Source organism: Carassius carassius, chromosome 32, assembly GCF_963082965.1.
Source record: "Carassius carassius chromosome 32, fCarCar2.1, whole genome shotgun sequence".
NCBI lineage: Eukaryota > Metazoa > Chordata > Actinopteri > Cypriniformes > Cyprinidae > Carassius > Carassius carassius.
The window spans coordinates 17,009,344-17,031,669 of NC_081786.1; the positions used below are offsets into that span (position 1 = coordinate 17,009,344).

At 38.8% G+C, this 22,326-nt stretch overlaps 1 protein-coding gene across 3 annotated transcripts in view; it reads left to right on the top strand.

The window, feature by feature from the left end:
* Positions 1 to 22,326, top strand: part of adam12b (ADAM metallopeptidase domain 12b) — a 96,866-nt gene that overhangs the window by 31,906 nt on the left and 42,634 nt on the right. For 2 of the 3 annotated variants that reach the window (XM_059520569.1, XM_059520570.1), the window contains exon 4: positions 16,261 to 16,339. In XM_059520569.1, coding sequence (XP_059376552.1) covers positions 16,261 to 16,339 — 79 coding nt within the window. Of the gene's footprint in view, positions 1 to 6,636; positions 6,777 to 16,260; positions 16,340 to 22,326 lie in introns of those variants that run through there. The other variant, XM_059520571.1, reaches the window with a different exon arrangement.

Genomic DNA, 22,326 nt, shown 5'->3' on the forward strand with positions numbered 1-22,326 from the left:
GGAACTACAATCCAGGGGGTCTTTATCTGGCTTCAGGAGAACTGTGATATGGGCCTGTGTAAGACTTGATGGCAATGTCGACTGTTCAAGAGAATTATTGAACATACTGAGAAGTAAGGGAGACAATTTTGAAGAAAATTTCTTATAGAACTCGACGGGAAATCCGTCTGGTCCCGGGGCTTTACCGCTCTGCATAGCTTTGATTGAATCTTCTATCTCTTGAAGTTGTAAAGGTTTATCCAGATTACTCTTTTGATCTTGTTTAACTGAGGGTAAGTTTACATTAGCTAGGAATGTTGACATAAGAGTGTCATCGTGTGGAAATTCGGAAGTATACAAATCTGAATAGAATTTTTGAAAAGTAGAATTAATTTCTTGAGGATCCACTGTAATTTCTTGACATGTTTTCCTAATCTTGGGAATATGCTGGGATGCTGATTTAATCTTTAACTGTTGGGCGAGAAGACGACCTGCCTTTTCTCCATGTTCATAAAACCTAGTACGGGCAAAAACCAGATCACGCTCTGTTTTTTCTGTCGATAATAAATCATATCTGGTCTTAAGGCTCAGTTTTTCTCTATGTAGTTCTGGTGTTGGAGCAATAGCATATTGGTGATCAATTTTCTGTATAGATTCAATAAGTTTTTCCTGTGTTTGTTTCTTTACTTTATTACGTGAGGCAGAATACGATATTATTTCACCCCTTATTACAACCTTGAATGTCTCCCATAATAATGATGGTGATATAGAGTCTGTTTTATTCGTTAGTAGAAAGTTGTCAATCGCGCTAGATATGAATTGGCAAAAGGTTGCATCTGAAATTAAAGTAGTGTTCAGTCTCCACACAGGCTGCGATGAGTAATTATAAGAAAAACAAATATCAAGAATGACGGGGGCATGGTCTGATTCAACAATAGCAGAGTATTCTACCTTTTTTATTGAGGGGATAAGCCTTTTATCAGTAAAGAAATAATCTATCCTTGAATAAGTCTGGTGGACATGTGAAAAGCAAGAGAATTCTTTTTTATCAGGAAATAAAAACCTCCATGGATCCACACAACCAATTTGCGTCATATAACCAGCGAGAGTCTGAGACATTTTTAAAAGGGGTACCGTTTTAGGGTTGGAACGATCCATAGTTGTATCCATCACACAATTCATATCTCCACCGAATATAAGATGGTAAGTGTTTAAATCCGGTAACAAGGAAAATATTTTTTTAACAAAGTTAACATCATCCCAATTGGGTGCGTAAACACTGACCAAGACTACTGGAATATTGAAGAGATGACCTGATACAATAATGAACCGACCTTGGGGATCTGAAATCGTTCCAGATGCAGTAAACTGTATTCTTTTGTGAATAATAATTGCTGCACCCCTAGCCCTATGGCTAAAACTGGAGTGGTAGACCTGGCCGACCCAAGTTTTCCTCAGTCGATTATGATCCTCAGTACGTAGGTGTGTTTCCTGTAAAAAGGCTATTTCTGTATTTAATCTCTTCAAATGCGTAAATATGCGAGTTCTTTTTACTGGTCCGTTTAAGCCTCTAACGTTCCAACTAACAAACCGCACAGCTGACCCTCCAGTACTTGTAACTTTATTACCAGTGTCTACCATTATTTATCGATAGTTGTCTGTGTGCCCAAATATCGTATACCCCCATAAGATGTATCTTCTGTCTGTGACTGACGTCCCATAGAAAATGCAGAGAGAAAGAAAAAGAAAAAAAAAAAAAAAAAAAAAAAAAAGGACCCCCCCCCCACCCCCCAGCAAATGGTACATTTTGACAAACCCAACCAAACTATAATACATTCTAGATTTGTCTGTTGAACAAAGACAAACCGCAGCTCACAACTATCTTTCAACTTCCGATGATCCAAGTCCATATCCTTTTCCGTTATATCCCAGAGCTCCCGACATAATGTAGCAAACCAGAAAAACGTAAGCATAAAATGTAAAATCAAGCCTACCAATAAATGTATTTGCAGACCACAGGTACCATTACCAGACACAGTGCCGTAATGATTAACAAAAAATGTGAATGTAACCAAAAATAAATAAATAAATGCTATATAAATAAAACTTATTCTTCAAAAATAAATAAAAATAAACAAATGAATAATAATATATACAATTTACTACATTCCGGGCCAATCAACGGTAAAGTTGTTCGTCATCATTACTACTAGGCTATTGAATAATCTGTTAACTAGCACAGCTAAATAAAGTGCATTATGTAATAGACCTAAAACAGACCTATCACCTGATATCAAATGTAGGATCTATGACCTAGGCCTAATAAATGAATTGTAAAAATAGGGCATTGCAATTGTCAACGCAGAACATAGACCACCCTAAAACAAAAAGTGCACTTAAAGATTGTGCTGAGATGTAAGTTTTCCAGTCTTTGTAGTGTTTTTAGGCCTACCTAGTCAAAATGTCTCTTCTGTAATTCTTAATATTGCAGCCATAATATCAAGGTTTATTCACGTCTGGCAATCCGCTGTTCGTAGAACTGTTGAGCTTCTTCAGGCGTATTGAAAAGCAGGGTTTCGTCCTCAAAACGAACTCGTAGTCGTGCTGGATGAAGCAACTGGAATCGTACATCGTTCTGATACAGCAACTGTTTGACGTTTTTAAAAGCGGCGCGTTTTCTGACGAGATCGGCGGAGATGTCAGGGTAGATCCTCAAAGTAGAGTCCTTATACTTTGCCTCATGTTGTCTGGCCCATCTTAGCGCTTTTTCCTTCTCCTGAAATCTGTGAAAACACACAACCAGTGGGCGAGGATGCCGACCTTCCTGTGGTTTTGGCCCCAAAGATCGATGTGCTCGTTCCAATTCAGGAGGTTTTTCAAAAACTTCGGGACCCATGACTTCCATTAACATCTCGGACACGAACTTGATTGTGGATTGGCCTTTCTCGCTGTTCTCTGGGACGTTTAAGATCCTGAGATTTGCTCTCCGCGACCGGTTTTCCAAGTCGTCGACTCGATCCAGAAGTGTCGCGTTTTGCTCTTTCAGAGTTTTGATAGTCGTTTCGGCCGTAGCCAGCGCAGCGAAGTTATCGCCCGCGAGTGTCTCTGTAGCACACAAGCGGGACTGGAAACTTGCCAAAGTCTCCGTTAAAGCATTCACCGATGCCTGAAGCGGCGCCATCGACTCTTGGATCAGAGCGGAGATGTCCTCTTTTATCGAAGCTCGCTGCTTTGTTAGCTCTGTTACTAGCTGGCTCATGGAGACACCGTCATTATCTGGAAGAGCTTCTTCAGACTTCCCTGCGCTAGCCATCGTGGCTAACTTGCTAGCTAAACTGGTTCTCGTTATTGGTGGGGCATTTGCTGCCGCTTTGTTCTTACTCATCTTGCTGTATCAGTACGATTGTCGTAAGCACCACTTCAACGTTTATAAAAACGATTTAGACTGCTTAAATTGCGCTATTAAAGTGTAATTTATCTGAAACTGTCGGGAGCTCTGCCGACACGTGTCTGCACCTCACATTGCCAAACCGGAAGTCCCTATTGTCTTCTTTTTGAAGAACTTTAAAAGTTGCGCTGGAACCATTTTGTGTGAAAAATTGCTTGCTTCCACTTGTGAGCAGTTTGTTACAGTCACGAGTTCTGATTGGCCAATCGCCGCTATTTAGTTTGTGAATTATCATAAGTATAAAATTTGAACATTTGCATGGTAAATTCAACCATGGTAGTGTCAACCAGGGGGATGCCATCCCCCCACTTCCCCCCTCAGTTCAAGCCCAGATTACTGTGATGACTGCTAACATTTCCATAGAAACTTGGACTCAGTGTCCATGAATGGACAGGGAAGAGTGTGCTTGTTTGTGTGAGAATGGCATCATTGACTCTGATGTTAGGTGTCAAACTGAAGTAAAACTAATAAACTGAGTCAACACTATTACCAGAGGACTATTACTGGCCCTGGGATGCTTCTTGGTAGTAGGAAGGTGGAAGGTGAGGATAATGAGGAGGGAGTCCTTCAACACCTGACACAATCGCACACTAAAATACACACAGCTGAAGTGACCTTTAAACATCAGGCCAGAGATGAATTAGAAACAAGTGTTTTTATAAACCAGTTGTTTTTAAAGTCCTTGACAGTGGAACAGATTATATTAGAGCTAAAAATAAAGATGTAATTAAATGTTAAATAAGATGAAGTAAATGTCGAAGTTACATGAAGTATCGTGTGAGTTGTAAGGTAATGCTGGATAATGAATATAATTCATCATATTTTAGAAGTGATAACAGGTCGAAGATGATAAACGATTTTGTCTGACAGATACAGTCGGCAATGTTGCAAACACTGGTGGAAGGGAAAAACAATATTGTCGGACTTAATTTACATACTTTTTATTTTACATGTAATCACTAATGCCTTAAGTCCTCTGTAAACTCATTGTAGCTTGTTTTATTAATTTGGCTGTATATAAAGTATATAAGTATATAAAAAATAATGGAAATATTAATGTTCACATTTTCCTTTTTTGCATGCATGCATGCATATTTATTTGTTTGTTTGTTTTTATTAATAAATCTTATGTGACTAAAATGTATTATTATTGTTATTATCATCTTCATCATAAGTATTTTTTTATGATATGTTAATAATTTGATTTATTTACCTAAATATTATTATTTATTTGTATTGTTTTATTTTTATATTATTATTATTTCTACTACTACTACTACTACTACTACTATTATTCATTTTCATGTTTTTATTTATTTATTGAGGCTGTAAGGTGAAGGTGTGAGGTATTTCATATGGCTTCTCCTGTTATTAAAAATTCCACACAATATGTATTGTTGTGGAGGTAGGCTGTCTTTTACTTTGATTGTTTGTTGCTCTGTAGAGCAGTTGAACAATACACAAGGTTAGAACGATTGAGTGAGAGATGGAGCAAACAATGAAAGGGGGAAACTGGGAGATGATACAGTGCCACATTCAATTATGGATTCACTTGTGGACTCGCTTGTGAACTTTCCATCTGTTACAAATTACTCCTCTCAGAGGCTTCAATTATTTTTTCTGTCTTCTAGCTAAAATTAATGACATGGTGTGTAGTGTAATCAGGGGTTGTAGAGTGCATGAATGTGGGAGAGAGAGAGAGAACATAATAACAGTACGTCCTTGACAAAGCTCCTAATGACAGTGCATGACAGGACAACACGCTAGTTTTTTTTTTTTTAGTATGTAAAAACAATTAATATTTTCATTATGCCAACATTAAGTTGTCAGACAAACAAAAGAAATGTGTTTTTAAGGCAAGAATCACTATAATTATTGCTCATGAAATTAAACCCATTCCTAACCCTTTGTTTTAAATTGCAGCACTTAACTTGTAACACTTTTCTAAGTGCCCAAACTTATTTGGCGACACCCTGGCAACCACAATATCCTGGTATCCTGGCTATTAATTTTGCGTGGTGAATAACAACTAAAATTAAAATAAAATATTTTTCTCCCCGGTCTTGCATCTTTGCCTCCTGCTATTTCTGGAGGCAGGTATCCTTCTTTTGCCCTGTACACTCCCTAATTACTTACAGAAGCATGTTTGTATGTTTTGTTTTCCTCTGTATAAAAATATTTAATATGTTATTTACCTGCAAGACATAGAAACCAAGAACATTTTGAACTCTGATGCTTTTAACCTCTGTGAAGTGGGTCAGCTGTCAGAGATGAGGAAAGCAGAAAGAGCTATGAGGAGAAGCTTACATCAGTGCTTTTTTGTTTGTCAGTGTGTGTGTGTGTGTGTGTGTGTGTGTGCTAGCGCATTATCCACATTTGGTGGCAGGGAATGAAATATAAAGAGAGAAACACAGAGGGCGAGTTATGCTAATGTAATTTGGTTCTAACCATCCCTCAATGAAGCAAGCGCAGCTCGTTTGAAATGCTGTATAGATTGGTTTGTCATCAGAAGGCTGCTTAGATGAAAAAAAAAGAATAGAGAACATAAGGGGCGAAATAGAGCGTTGCCAAGTATATGGTAAATTATGCCTTTCTGGATTATTTTTCATATGGGCTTTATGAAGTGTAATGTTCAGAAGAGTCCTTGGCATATTTATCTAAGTCAGCCGACTCACATAAGTCATTTAAACTTTGGAAAGTGAGGAACTGCAGGTTTTTGAGATTTTCCCAGAAGATATATTTTTTAATAATCTTGTGCCAATATATGTTTTGTGTACTGTATATAGTACACTCAGTCTTTTGTTTATGAACTTTCTCCTCACTGTCTTGACTCAAAGGTGTTATTTTTTTCCCCTCTTATTTCTAAAATATGTATGTCATTGTAATGTTTTTCAAATTTATTTATTTATATAAATAGTTTTAAATAATTTCCCGAATTTAAAAAATATGATTTTGAATATTCGTCTGCAATTTGCAGCATATAATGATAGATTGTGAGCTTACAGTTATTGAATAGCTTGAGTTTCTCTCCTCACTAAGCACTGAAGCTTTAAAGGTCTCAGTCTCACAGCCATTCAGCCTCACTTTGTTTTCCCAGGAGTCTTTAGCAGCTGACCGCTCCATGATCTCATCACTGAAGGTCAACAGTCAAACCAGGAAGTGATTCTTTTTCATCGACCGGTTGCAGTAACAGCAAAAATAGAGGAAACGCTCCAGTGAAAAAACAAGGGGGTTTTCAGAAAGAAGGAGAGGGAGCTGACAAACAATGATCTGAGTATTGTATCCAAAGGGAAGTTATTCACAGGAAGCTGTGAAGACCTGCAGAGAGATACATCATATTTTGAGTAAGGTTTGCAGCTGCATTGAGAACTTGCACTTCAGAACATTGAGGTTTGCTCCATGTTGATAAAACAAAGATGTGCATTTACTTATGCTACAAAGTATGATGTTCATATAAGCTTCTAACTACTGAATGTAGATTGATCTGATCACAAAATGTTGTAAAGCCTGTTTAAACTTAGCACTAGCCACTTGTGATTAGCTCTTTAAAAATACACAAAATGTTGAGTTCTGTAAATAAAAAAGAGAGAGAGAGAGAGAGAGAACAAAGGTTATCCGAACATCAGAGAAAATATTAGATACATTTATCATTTTTCAAATGTTATTGGAACATAACAAGGTAACTTTTGCCCAGATTTTTGTACCAATTTACAGTCTAGACAAGTTGACGCTAGTTGGCAAAAGTCAGAGCCAGTCTGCATATTTGATTTGACAAATTTCATATTAAATCTCCAACCTGTCATCCAACCAACACGCCCGTATAGGTTGTTTGTCCAAATCCCTAAAATATGACACATTAGAGCGTATACTACAATTGCGCCCCATACTGGAAAAAGGACGTTTTCATATTAATGTTTTGTACTCTTTTATTTGCACTATAAATTGGTTTTCATGCAGCTCAGTTTGTAGATTATTGCGTTATATGATGATATGTAATTATGCGATTATGGGTTCGATCCCAGAGAACAGAAAAAAATTTATATTCTCTATAAATCATAATTTTGCATGATTTCTGCGAAGGGTAGGTAGGGGTGGGTTTAGGGGTGGGGTTGGGGTGGTCATTCGAACTAATAAGCCACCTAGTAAAATATGTACGAATTACTGTGAGATCAGTGCAAAAATTCTACACATTGCATTTAAATAAACGCGCATTTTGATTGTCTGTCGAGAGCGCTTAACTTTAAAATGTAAATATAGAATGTAATAAGTTGCTTGCACAAACGACCTTATATGGTCATATTTTGTTGGTGGACAAGCTCAAAATCGCATAGTGTGATGAGCACAGACATTTTTTTTACATTCAGTAAAAGGTTTTTAGCCAATTGTAGAGTGCCTTTTGCTTCCATTTGTCACATGTGTTCTGGCAACAATGAATGTGTTTCTGTGTGAGTTTGTTGTGATCAAGATTAATTTCAAGTCTTGTAGTGTGTTATCTCACTAGTGTATGATGACCAGTTTTCCTCTGTAATTATTTACAAAGTCAGCAAGTGTATGATAGTGTTTTAAAATATACTCAGACTTTAAAAATGGTGTGGTGTTTCCCAGCCTTTAGCTGGGTACCAGGTGCAAACCGAGCCTTTTCTTGCTTTTTTCCTTCCTGTTTTTCCCATTCTCATTTGTCATCTGTCTTTGTTACTTTTGCTCTACACTAGCTAACAACAAGCTGACCAAACAAAAGTGTGGCTAGCTGTTTTTCATGCTGGCATCTGGATAAGTTAATGAAGAATGCTCTACTGCATCACTTACAGATGTTTTGAAACCTAACAATCATTTCACACACTGTTCTTAGGCTTTTACATTCTGACAAAAAAGCAGTCTGATCTCATCCTTTGACTGTGATGCACTCTTTCAGTCTGACTGATCATATGCAGATCAGATCATCATAAATAAGACAAAACAGAAAAGGCCAGAAGGTTGGTCAGACCTGTATAATGAGCCGAAGAGGAGACTCCATTAAACTAGAAGCATCAGTGAGTCTTTAGGGAGACAGAGAGAAAGAGAAAATAGACAGCGAAAGCGGTTAATGGCGTGGAAACCGACACAGAGAAATAGCACATATTTACAAGAGCCGAAATCTGTTAAACTGTATTCAAGTATGAACGCCCTTTTCTTCCCAACTAGTGAAGTAGAGGATCTGTGGTTTGAAGAAGTTCTTAATGACCATGAAAGATACAGTTTCACCCCCCCCCCCCCCCCCCCAGCTGAGAACAAAGTTTCTGGGCTGTCAAATGTTATTTATCATCAAGTGAGTCACAGATTTCCTCACTAAGGATTACTCAACATCTGTACAGTTCAGTGATCTGCATTGGCTGCCTCTACAATAGTAACACAACATGAAACATAAAGACAACAGCATGTGGTCATGTGAAATAGCTTAAATATATGAACAGAAATGCTGTTGGTGTGGATCAATTAATTAGGCTACTCTCCTTCACTTTCTTACAGGCAGAAATCAGATTTTGTTTGGTATATCTGGCTAGTTCAAGTAGCATTGAAATCTGATGTTTAGAAACACAATACGACTTGAAATTAAATTAAATTAGCCCTAAAAATGGGATTTGAAAACAAAGTTTGCAGTATGTTGCGTGAACATATATACACATTCACACATGCTTCATGGATGACAGGATGGTGTGTTCTTCAAGGAGATCTTCCAACATACTGGTTGATCTTTGAATCTATTCCCCATAGACACGCACAAACAAATACAAAGACAGATACACACTCAGACTGAAACACCCTAGAGCCTGAAAACAGACCAAAGGAACTGGGCTTTCCTGAGATCTTACATACAGATACAGAGCTACACACATGGCAGAAGCCACAGAAGGAAGTTCACTAAGGGAATGAGAAAGAAAGAGAAAATAAACCTCAAATGTTCTTAATTAGTATTCTGTCTGTAAAAAATGAATAAATAAAAAAAATCTCAACATCTTCGAAAACAAAATGAATTTGCTCGAAAAGCAAAAGGATGTGACTAACAGTTATTTTTCTTGTGTTAAGCATAAGCACAATTAGCTTTTATTACATGATTAAGCATTCACTGAAAAGGCTGTTTAGATTTATTTTTTATTAAATTTTTTGGGGAAAAATGACAAAAATACTGATTAAAAATATTTTTACATTTATATTTTTGCAGTGGTTAAAAGGAAGATTAGAGGATGCTTGATGGGGATGATTTTGGCACATATGCGTTTACAAAGGAATTTACTTTTGTTAAACATTATTTCTAGATTTGATTTATAAGGAAATTACCATAAAGAGAGTATTTACTATCATTTATTGAAACTGTTACAATTACACAAACTAAATAAACATGTTAATTCTGTTTAAACAGTATCATTAAACATTAAATTATTTGCATATGTTAATGTGGTAACATTAAAAAGCCCTTGTTCTTCTATATTATGTTCTCCTTTGCCCCTGTATGTGTTTGTTTTAAATATAAGCTAATGTTTAAAGACATACTGTTGAGCATTAATTCTTGCAGACATACTGAACCCAGATGGTGGGAATATAGAAAAATATTTCTTTAGCCTGAAGGATTTCATCTTGTCCTTCATCCTCAACCATCCCCCATCTCATCCCATTATGTGAATCTTGTGTGTGAATCTTAGTGTGGAAAGCTAAATCAATTGGAGGCACAGCAATGTGTGGAAATGGAATTAAGTCTTCAGCCCAGTCTTGTTCTCTAGTATGTGTGTGTGTTTGTGTGTATTTTTGTGAGAGATGGTTTACTTTCTTCAGTGTTGGTATCTGCTTTGGTAACACGCTTCAACCCAGAGAGAAGATGAGAGAGGGAGAAAAAAAAAACTTGATAAAATAAACAAGATTACCACTTTAAAATAGAGAGATGGAGAGAAAAGGCGAAAGAGAATCAGGTCTTGCTACTTTTTCAGCATCTGACACCATGTGCGCCGTGTTTGTAAGATACCACAAGTTAAAAATAGTGCTTTTAAAAAATGTGTCTCCAATCACAGTATTTCAGTCTCTGCTGCAGTTGTCACATTTGTGTCCATTTTAGAGCCTGTTAGTGTCAGAAAGTGCAGTACTGGGCACATTTAATTTCCAGCAGAGAAATGAACTGTCTAATTAAAAGGGCCAAATGATGTTCAAGACCTCTTGCACTTTCTCTCTCCTCCATTGAGACTTCATGCTTCCGCTTAAACGTTTCGCTCATTTTTCCCCCTGACTGTTAAAACCATATTAGTCAGATATGGAGTCAATTAACAGTCTAATATAATAGAAGATGAAAAAAGTAAAAAGTATGAAGTCTGAGCTTCAGTAACTTAACATTACCAAAAATATTAATATGGTTATTTGGTGATGGCACTAATGCCATGATTTTTGGACAAATTGTACATGTCTTTTCCAATATGCTCCATGAAAATACTGTGTATTTTTGTACCACAGGGCTGTACCATGGTGTTGTCATGGTATTCTTTGAAGTGCTAAGAAACATGAATATAAATGGTAATATGGTATATATATCAAAGTAAGTACCATAGTACCACATCTGGTGTCATCTCTGTACTGTGGTGTTCACGTGACACAGTTTATGACTAAATAGGTCTCAAACATTATGGTATACAGTAAATAAACCGTTTTTTTAACAGTTGTTGCTTTAGGCCCAGTATTTTACATCCATAATTTTGTCATTGTTCTGTCATCACAAACAATGCATGTGGCCTTTTGTCCTGTCAAAGGTCAATTTAACCTGAAAACAGTGAGAAAAGAAAGAGTGCTGATTTTTTTTCTCTGCAGCATCTAATGAACAAGTGAATTTATCACGATTAACCTGAGTCTGCGAACAAACCTGTGATTAGATTGTTATCTACATATAATGGAAGTCAGCAGGCTGTGAAATGTCAGCGATCGATGAATATTGATTTCAGTCATAATGCGCACTGTTGACTGTAGTGCGTATGTACAGACTAATTATAGGTGGAGGCATTTCATATTACATATTTCTTCATTTATTTACTTTGCTAAGAATGAATTAGCTTATAAAATAAAGCCACCTGAGGTGGTCTTCTAATGAGTGTTTGATGTATCTAAACTCTGAGGAAATAAATAAACATGCTGTGTATGCAAGAGCTGGTCAGAACTAATTGCACCCATTATAGATCTGTGGCAGAATTTGAAATTATAGATCTGTAGCAGGGGTGGTGTTAGCGCAGTGGATAAGACGCTTGCCTGTGGTGTGGGAGACCCGGGTTCGAATCCACTGTGAACCGCCAGTGTGTCCCTGAGCAAGACACTTAACCCCTAGTTGCTCCAGAGGCGTGCGACCTCTGACATATATAGCAATTGTAAGTCGCTTTGGATAAAAGCGTCAGCTAAACGAATAAATGTAAAATGTAAATGTAGCAGAATATATGTGTGTGTGTGTAAAGGATAATCAACAGCTTGCCATGCATTATAGAATTTTAAATCTATAATTCTATCTATATATCTATCTATCTATATGCTCACCTAGTCTACATTTATTTGATCAAAAATACAGTAAAAACAGTAATATTATGAAATATTATGACAAATTAAAAGAACTGTTTATTATTTAAATATATATGTCATGCCCCTGGACTCATTATGTTGCGTTTTCATTCCTCATGTTCTCTGTGTGACTATGTTCATGTTCATGATAAGTTATGTGTCATTATGTTCAGGTGTGTCTTGTCAATTACCCTCTTTAACGTTCCCCTTATAAGTTGCATTCAGTTCAGTGTTTGGTTGTCTGGTCTCATCGATGTGTATGTGCCTTCACCTTATGGATAACCCTATGTGAATTATTACGTACTAAGATTTTGTATCATCGTCTTCCTCGTCTATGTGCTTTTCTCCCGCACCACACCATCACAATATATTTAAACATTTAATCTGTTTTCTGCTGGTAAACAAAATTTTCTGCAACTGAATTTTCCCAGGTCCTTCAGAAATCATTCTAATCTGCTGATTTGGTGTTCAAAAAACATTATCAGGGTTAAAACAGTTGTGCTGCTTAATATTTATGTGAATGCTGTGATAATTTGTTCATGATTCTTTGATGAATATAAAGTTTAAAACAACAGCATTTATTTGAAATCTAAATGGTTTTAACATTCTAAACATTTTTACTGTCAATTTAATTTAATAAATGCATCTTGCTGGCCCCAAACTTTGAAAAGATATACAGTACAGACCAAAAGTTTGGACACACCTTCTCATTCAAAGAGTTTTCTTTATTTTCATGAGTATGTCACACTGAAGGCATCAAGTGCTATTTGACCAAGAAGGAGAGTGATGGGGTGCTGCGCCAGATGACCTGGCCTCCACAGTCACCGGACCTGAACCCAATTGAGATGGTTTAGGGGTGAGCTGGACCGCAGACAGAAGGCAAAAGGGCCAACAAGTGCTATGCATCTCTTGGGGAACTCCTTCAAGACTGTTGGAAGACCATTTCAGGTGACTACCTCTTGAAGCTCATCAAGAGAATGCCAAGAGTGTGCAAAGCAGTAATCAAAGCAAAAGGTGGCTACTTTGAAGAACCTAGAATATGACATATTTTCAGTTGTTTCACACTTTTTTGTTATGTATATAATTCCATATATAATTCCACATGTGTTAATTCATAGTTTTGATGCCTTCAGTGTTAATCTACAATTTTCATAGTCATTAAAATAAAGAAAACTCTTTGAATGAGAAGGTGTGTCCAAACTTTTGGTCTGTACTGTATATTCGTGTGTGTATATACAAGATACAAAATAATTTAAACTTAGTAGAGCAAGCAAGTGTTTTTTATATACTGCTAAAATCCTCTGAGCATGTTTCACCTCTTCACCCATCCTCTGTTAGTTCTGGGCTGGGATGTCAAGGAGAATTAGTTGAGGATTAGAGAAGCTCAGTGTTTCATAATCTCAAGACACTGAGTCAAGATCAACTTCACACATACGCACACACATAACACTGCTCTCTGGCCTTTTTAGTTGATCATTAGACAAGTTGCACTTCTCTGCAGGTTTGTTAGAGGATGTCTTTATAAGTATTGAAGTGCTTACGATGCTGTCTGTGAGAAAGTTCATATTGCCCTCTATCAAACACCCTTTTGTGGGTCACTGTAGCTGTGCCTGTGCTTACTGAGGTAACTGTCTAGTTAGAGTTATTTAAAATTAAAACTTACAGTATATTCTCACAATGTGATTTTTATTTTTATTTTTTATGGGAAACTTAATCTCACAATTAACTTGTAGGTGTAAATGGTTTTCCATGTGGAGTTCTACATCTGCATCTCTTTTCATGTACAGTATTAAGCTTTCAGTGGCCTTTTACAAGGCCTACAACTTGCGAACATGGTGTAGACCACTCGAGGCTTGTTTCGTACTCCAGCCTTAGTGGACTTTTTCTTTTGTAACCTCCCTAATTGGCATATTACACCACATTCAGCGTTTCTTTTATGATTCACACTTCCCTGTGGACGAACTCCCACATTCCCTTGCTCATCGCTCGGTGGCACTGAGGGAGTCACGCCACGTTTGGGATTCAGATTCGGATGGCTGTCACACCAGTTCATCCCCAAGAACATCAAAGCCTTTCGAATAGAGGCTTTGAAGTTCCTTCCAAAACAACAAACCATTCCTGCACTGGCATGTGGATCAAATCGAGGAGAATGGGAATTGGACTGGAGTGCTGTCATTACTGAAAGATGGCCTAATGACGTTAAACCAAAAATGACTGTTCTCACAGCGACCATGGAGGCATACTTGAGGGAGCTGAGCTGGTGTGTTTTACTAATACGTTAGCCCAAGGTCTAAACCAGGCAGGTTCATGAGGCGAATTCGAAATGAAGTTTTGCCCAGAGAATACAAACAATGGATCTGTTTTCATATCCTGATGTTCATTTGATGAATGTGTATGTATACAAGGGCATAATTATGGCATGCATAAGCCCAAAGGAGAAATATGAGGAGTGTGAGGTCTGTCAAGGTGTGTGTGTGTGTGTGTACTTGTTTATGCTACATTGTCCGAACCAAATGTACCCACAAGTATAGTAACACCTGAAATTTTTGACATTGTGGGGACCGGACAAATAAAAAATAAAAAAATTAAATAGTAAATGAAAGTGTAACAATGCAAACAGGTTTTGTGTAAGAGGTAGATTTAGGCTACGTTTACATGTGAGCGCTATTTTCATAAACGGACATTTCAACCTCTCCGGTTTCAAAAATAACATCGTGCACACATGTCAGTTTTCAGAAAAGTGTTCATTTACACGTACCCATGTATATATGCCGTCAAGAGCATGCCAAACCTGTAGGTGGCGGTGTAACGAGAAGCTCAAGCCCACGTAAGCCAATCAGAATCCCGAAAATCACATGTAAACATAGGTCGCACTTTTGACGTAGTCTCAGTTTACATACAAGCGTGCAAACGAAGATTTTCAAAATCTCCACTCTGGCCGAAGTTTTTAGAAAGAATCCGTTTCAGAGGCGAATTGTCCGTTTGTGTGTAGACGAAGGGCGCAAACGAAGGGAAATGTCTCCGTTTTTCAAAATAACCATGTACGTGTAAACGGGGCCTTAGGGTTAGAGGATAAAGAAAAGTCCCCACAATTCACAGAAACAAACTTTTTGAAAACAATAACCCATTTTCTTTTACTTTTAAGTCAACTGAATTGTCATTTACTTGTTTGTTTTTTAAGTACAAAACACTTAATTTGGGTTTAAAATAAACTGGGCTACAAAGAGTAATTCTTAAAAAATTCCCTTGTTTGATTTTTTCTGTAGCTGGTCTCTGGAGTTTTTGTGTATAAAATTTAAAGTAGGATAGCTGATATAAATTTTGCTTACATTAAGGTTGCAACAAAACACTCCTAAAGGGTTTCAAAATATGGAACATTGCACAGACACATACCCTTACATACTTGCCATTTAAGAGGATCTGCTTATGTTGTTCAGATTACATTTGGATTTCATCATGTCAGCATCATGTCACATATCATTCCGCCGTCTCTTCCAGCAATGCCTGAGCAGAGTTTAACATGCCAGCAAAACACACATTCAATCCTTGCAAGCACAACTCATCATTTTCCCCTGTGTTTCTGTGAGCTACGTACTTTGTTCTCGCATGCACATAGTATTTGTTTGTACAGTGGGATTCAAAATAATATTTAAACCTGGAAATAAACAGAGTTTTAGGATTTTGGAAAATAGTGAATACATTTTTTTTTTTGAAAAGTGCACTTAATTGTGAAAAAATGCTAATCAGATGCATTTTCTTTAGTGGACTTTTGGATCACATTGCATTGATGCCCATATGTTTAGGTGGGTCATCACTTGATCTGGTTGATCTACTGATCATTTTCTATGATCACAACATGGTTGCCGTGATTTTGCCAAGTAAGACATGATCCTGTATCAACATTTTTTGATGATCCTGGATCAACATTATTGTCCAAAAATATAGACTTATCCCAATCCCTAACCCTACCCCTAAACCTAACCCTACCCATAATTTATCATTGGGAAATAATAGCTGATTAACAAGGGTGTAGAAGCACCTAACCCTGATTGTAAGCCTAAAACAGATATTTCCTGAAAAGTTATATCTCAATTCTGATTGGTTGATTGCAATGTTGTTCCAGAACATGTTGTACTTGATGAAATCACGCTCGGCATCACAACACGTACGATGCCCCACTTTTCCTGATTATGTGCATCTTCGAAAAGCTAGTTTTCTGGGCAGGGAAGATGCAATGCTTAATAGATTTGTATGTGTGTGTGTGTTTTCTCTTTTAGCGGCCTGTTCGCCAGTAATTACACTGAAATGCATTATACGGAAGATGGACAAACTGTAATGGGCACTCACAACTCTATGGTAAGTTAAACAGTCTCTTACACATTTATCTTTTGGTATACACACATTCCAGTGAGATAATGAAATGGATATTAATTGTTGACCAATTTCAAATACTATTAGAGGAATTAGACCAACTTGTAATACATCTGCATTTACTTTTCTGGGTTAGTTCAACCAAAAATCATCATCATTTACTCAAGCCTCCTTTATATGACGTTTAGTAAAAAGTGCAAGCTGCTTTTTTCTGTGCACTGAAAGTGGATGGGGACCAAAGGCTCTCAAGGTCCTCATAGACAATAAAGCAAAACAAATAAAAAAGTCTTACAATAACTTTATGTGAGGTACAGTCTACATTTGAAGTATTTTATTTATTTTTTTACTGAAAATTGCTTGGTCATTTAGCTATAAAGCACACTGCATTCTAAGGAAGGATATTCATAAGATTAAGTAGGACATGAGGTTGAAACAAAAATGTTAATTTAAATTTAGTGAAATATTCCAATATTGTTGTCAAATATGATTCTTCAAAATCTTCAAAAGTTACACTGGGCTGGCTAGTGATCTAGCATTCTCTGACTGGCCATTTTCCCAGAAAAGCTGATTGATCTTTGCTGTGATGTGATGTTGACACGAGGACAGCATGTTGACATTATTGTCAGGACTTATTTGAATTGTCCGCTGTGTCTTTTGTACTTTTATAATTAGACTAGTGCTAAGAACCGCAACTGACAGCTTTGACTACATGTTGTCATCCCCCCCATTCCCAGTCGCACATGTGTAGGCTTGACAATATTATTCCTGCTGGGCATATTTAGCTCTTATTTATAATCGTTTAAGCCTGTCCCAAATAGCCATGAACATCTTTTGTCTTCAAAGCTGAGAAGGTCTAAAAAAAACTGAGCCATTGTAAAAGATTAATTCATCAAAATAGGTAAAACCGCTTGACAAGGCTTTGGTGTGAGTGGTAATAAAACAGATACTTGATTGACATCTTATTTGCACAAAGAAAGAACATACGTTCATTTATTTTAAAATTAAAAATTGTATTCGAATAAACAGAAAAATTTGAAATGCTTTAGAATGAATGCTTTGAGAGGCAGTTAGATTATACAAATTATTTATGTTTTATTTCTAAGAACTGTTTTTCAAATATTATATTGAAATATGGAAACTATGATTTTATCCTTCAACTTTTTTCAAATAAAACATTAAAAAAGAACATTTCTCAGCTGATACATGTGTGAATTGTCATCGAAGGCAGACACATAAAAAAGCAGCCTAATATTTTTTCTGGTGATCCTTAAAATCAGGACATTATGAAAGAAAAATGGCCTGCTTTTACTAATATATGTCTCAGACTTCACTTTGCTGGCCTAGTGTATTATTTAACAGGGCCATTAGCTAGTCAGTCATCATTTTTAGCTCTGGCTGTTTAGATATCCTACATCTAGCACTGTTTCTGGTAGGTTCTTTGCTATTCTTGGTCTGTTAAAGCTTAAAGATGTGGAAATGGTAGCCACAAAAATTCTCTCAGACAGCCGAGTTTTGATGTGAAGGATTTTTGCCATGAGACGCGGATTGCTTTTGAAAGAGAGGTGTGTTTTTGAATGGTTTTGTCTGCCTGCGTGAGTGTGTGTGAACATTTTTTTGTGAGTGATGGCAGTTAGACGTCCAGCCTGTGGCTACCAATTGGTATTTCCACATGAAAGGTCTTTGGGGGCTGGTGCCAGCCATAACAGGGGAGAATAGTTTCCTTGTAAAATAGACCAGCAGGCACTATTCTTACTGGCACCGCAAAGTGTGGTTTTCATCGGCAAGCAGCTGCTTAAAGATGACTTGCTACGTGGCAATATGCTACATGATCCCTTAAGACCAGCATTATCTGACATTATCTTGCACCTGAACAGGATCTCAATTAGTAAATGATCCAATTTTATGCTTAATTGATTTCTGAAATGACCTCACTTTAACTTGATCTTTTGGCCAAAAATTCAATTGTTACTTGAATTTTATCTGTCTGTTGGGTAAGGTAAAAAGTACATAGAAAATGCAATTAATAATACAAGTGAGTTCTATGATGTACATAATTGCTGTACTAAGAAGCATTTATTTGTTTAAAGGGGCCATATGATGCGATTTAGATTTTTTCCTTTCTCTTTGGAGTGTTACAAGCTCTTGTTGCATAAAGAAGATCTGTAAAGTTGCAAAGACTTAAGTCTCAAATCCAAAGAGATATTCTTTATAAAAGTTAACTTGTCCACGCCCTCCTGAAATGCCTAGTTTTAACACACCCCCACGTCTATGTCACTGTGTAGGAAGTTTTGCATAACGCTGGCCAAATGTTCACACAAATAAAGAAGGCGTTACTTTTATACTCGCTGTTGCCACCGGCGCCATGTTGTGGAGACGCTGTGTGTTTCATTGTGAAAGCCACTGATGATTCAAACAAGAGTTTGGAGCAGTGTAGAGTACTGCCCCACAAAAAAATTACTGTAAAGTTTTTAACTTGTCCAGCCAAATCAATCATAGGTAGAATGCTGGAAATTTAACAATTACTTGTTTTAATAATGGAAATTATCTACATAAAAAAACTAGATTTTTATCTCTATCTTGAAGTTTAATGTACTCTGCCTTTACATTGTCTGCAAAACGTGAGAAGTCACACCAAGGCAAAAGGCAATAACTTTAACATTATTCATATTTGGTTGCTGATGACCATTTACAAAATCGTTGTAATAACACCTGTATAAAATCTAGTGATCATGGGCTATCTCATATAGGCTATCGCATATAGTACTGTGACTGTATTAATTATTTTTCTTTCTTTGGACTGTAACAAGCAGACTTAAACGTGAGTGGATACCAATTTATTTGCTATGCTCATTCACATAAAAGAACGCTAGACATAGCATAATTGCTTTTATATTGACTTGTATTAAATAGCCTAAACTAAAAGAATGAATTTTGGATTTGTGAGACTTGTGGATTTATGATATTAACGCCAGCAAGCAGGACTATTGCTCAGAATGCTTGTGGATTAAACATCTCCGATGACGTTCATCATCATGGATTGATTTTATTGGGTTACAAGAAAAGGTAGAATATGTATTTAATTGTGAACTGTTAGTAGGCTACTGATTTTATGATTGATCTTGCTAGCTACAGCATTGGAGTCCACACATGTCCAACTAAGTGACAGTCTGGTGAATAATCTGCATTACAAAAAGAAAAACAAAATCTTTAAAGGTTATTCAAGATTACGAATTGCTGCCAAGGTATAGTCTTTACAGTGCTTTGTTTTATGGAGCTGTTTGGTAGATCGCAATCTATCTAATTTGTTTGTCCACATCATAATTAAAATGCAGCAAACTTTAAAAGACCGTAAAAAAGACAGAACACTGTATAACTTCAAGCTGGCACCTTAACTTCATATTGCCATACGGCTAAACAAAGTCAGAATGCCGTAACTCAATTTGAGCATTCCAAACAAATTGAAAGAGCCGTAACTGGTGTTATACGGTGTTCTGCCTTGGTTTCTCTGGGGCCTTTCGAAGTTACGGTTGAGACGATCCATTATTTTCTTGGAAAAACAACGAAATTGACTGAAGATACTTATGCACATGATAAAGGATGTCTTAAATGTCCCAAAAATATCAATTACTCATTTTTGACAAAAATCTAATTTACGGTCTTTTGCCTTTGCACGACAGATTTGCACTTGTATTTGTCATTTCTCTGATCACAAATGCAGACATGGTTTTATGTTTATGCAGAGTGATATGCAATGCGTAAAAACACTGTATAAGTCATAATCAGTAATTATCTCCCCACTGAATGCAACAATTTCTTGTATGTAATGGGTTTTTATTGGTTTTGTCCTGTGCGCTGGTGTTCTGACCAGGACACACCATAACAGTATGGTAAGGGGTGTAACATATCCGTCACATGATTTAGGTATTCGGCCAAACACAAAACACTGGATAGCTGACCAATCAGAGCACACCTCGCTTTTCAGAATGATGAGCTTTGTAAAAAAATAAAATAATGATGTGTTTCAGAAAGGCGGGGCATGGAAGAGCAACAATAATGTACAGTATGTGGAAAACAATGTGTTTTTTCTTTTTTATTTTAAACCGCATAAACACATTTCATTATGTCACGGCTTACGCTGCTGGAAGGAACACGGAGCCGAGGGATAAACGAAACAAGGATTTATTAAATAAAACATAGGCAAGGCAAGTGGCAAATAACAGGTGGCAAGTGGCAAGTGGCAAGAAACAGGTTACAAGTGGACAAGTAGACAAGTTGACAAGTAGACGAGTAGCGAGTAGACGAGTCCAGGTGTGTGACAGTACTCCCCCCTCCCGGTAGGTGCGTCCTCGCACCGTAGAAACAACAAAGGGAGGCCAGCAGACAGGGACCACAGAGGAAGGAGCCAGGGAGGAGATGACGGAGGGAGGAGCCAGGGAGGAGACAGGAAGGATCTGAAGCAGGAGGTACCCAGCAGGACCCAGGCCACAGCCATCACGGCCCAAGGTGGGGCCGACGGTGGAAGGAGCCATGGAGGAGGAATGGTCACCGACTCCAGGGACTCGACCCACGGCCACGGAGCAAGTGGAGGAGGAGCCCGAGGCGGAGACGGAGAGCCGAAGAGCCAGGGTGACGGGGAGGAGCCGGAGGTCCTAGGCGGAACTGATGGCTCTGGTGACTGACGCGGCGATGTGGATCCGGAAGGCCGCGGTGAGGCCAGAGTGACCGAGGACTGAGGTGTAGCCGAGGGGATGAAGGAGCCTGACGGAGCCGGAGGGACGGAGGGATGAGGCGAAGCCGGAGGAGTGGAGTCCCGAGGCATAGGATGGACGACGCCAGACCAAGGCGGAGCCGGAGGGACGAGGGAGCCAGGCAGAGCATGTGGACTGCCGGGCCACGGCGGAGAGGAAGGAGCTAGGAGCCATGGTGGAGCCGACGGGTCAACGGGCCGAGGCGGAGTCCAGGCCTCAGAGGCTGGAGGCGGAGGTGAGGGAGACGCCGACCAAGGCGTCGCTGGAGGATGGCGGTCCCGCTGAGCTCGCACCACAATGATGGTAGGCTGAGGGCGAGCAGAGGGGCAGCCAGACGACAGCGGAGGAGGAGGCAGGAGTGGGTGGGAGGGTGGGAATTTTGGAGGAGCAGGCATTGGAGTAAGCTCTGGGGCTGGAGCTCTTCCTGGGCTTAACGGAGGATCAGGAGCCCGTGCTGGGCTTAACGGAGGATCAGGAGCCCGTCCTGGGCTTAACGGGGGTTCAGGAGCCCGTCCTGGGCTTAACGGGGGTTCAGGAGCCCGTCCTCGGCTTAACGGGGAATCAGGAGCCCGTCCTGGGCTTAAAGGAGGATCAGGAGCCCGTCCTGGGCTTAACGGAAGATCAGGAGCCCTTCCTGGGCTTAACGGGGGTTCAGGAGCCCGTCCTGGGCTTAACGGGGGTTCAGGAGCCCGTCCTGGGCTTAAAGGAGGATCAGGAGCCCGTCCTGGGCTTAACGGAAGATCAGGAGCCCTTCCTGGGCTTAACGGAAGATCAGGAGCCCGTCCTGGGCTTAACGGAAGATCAGGAGCCCTTCCTGGGCTTAACAGAGGATCTGGCATAGGTGACCTGGAAACCCCCTCATTTTGACCCATTTGGCGCTCCACATTTTGCTCCCTCGTGGTGGGCAGTGTCGCCGGCTCTCGCACCTGGTCTGACGGGTTGCTCTCTGGCTCTCCGTCATCGGTGGCTCGGGCTTATGCCTCGTACCGTGGGGAGATTGTAGGCTGGGCTCTGGGTCCAGAGTGGACCTGGCGAGATCCTCCATTGGGCCGACCGTGAGAGGTGACCCATTTCTCACCAGATTCCACTCTATGAAGGCGGCGAAATCCTCCCGAGGACCATCTTCGGGCGACAACGCTCTGCACCTAGGGTTCAGGCTGGCGTGATAAAAGATGCAGAGCGCGTGGTCCGGCTAATGCCACCGGTGCTGGTGGCATTAGCTAG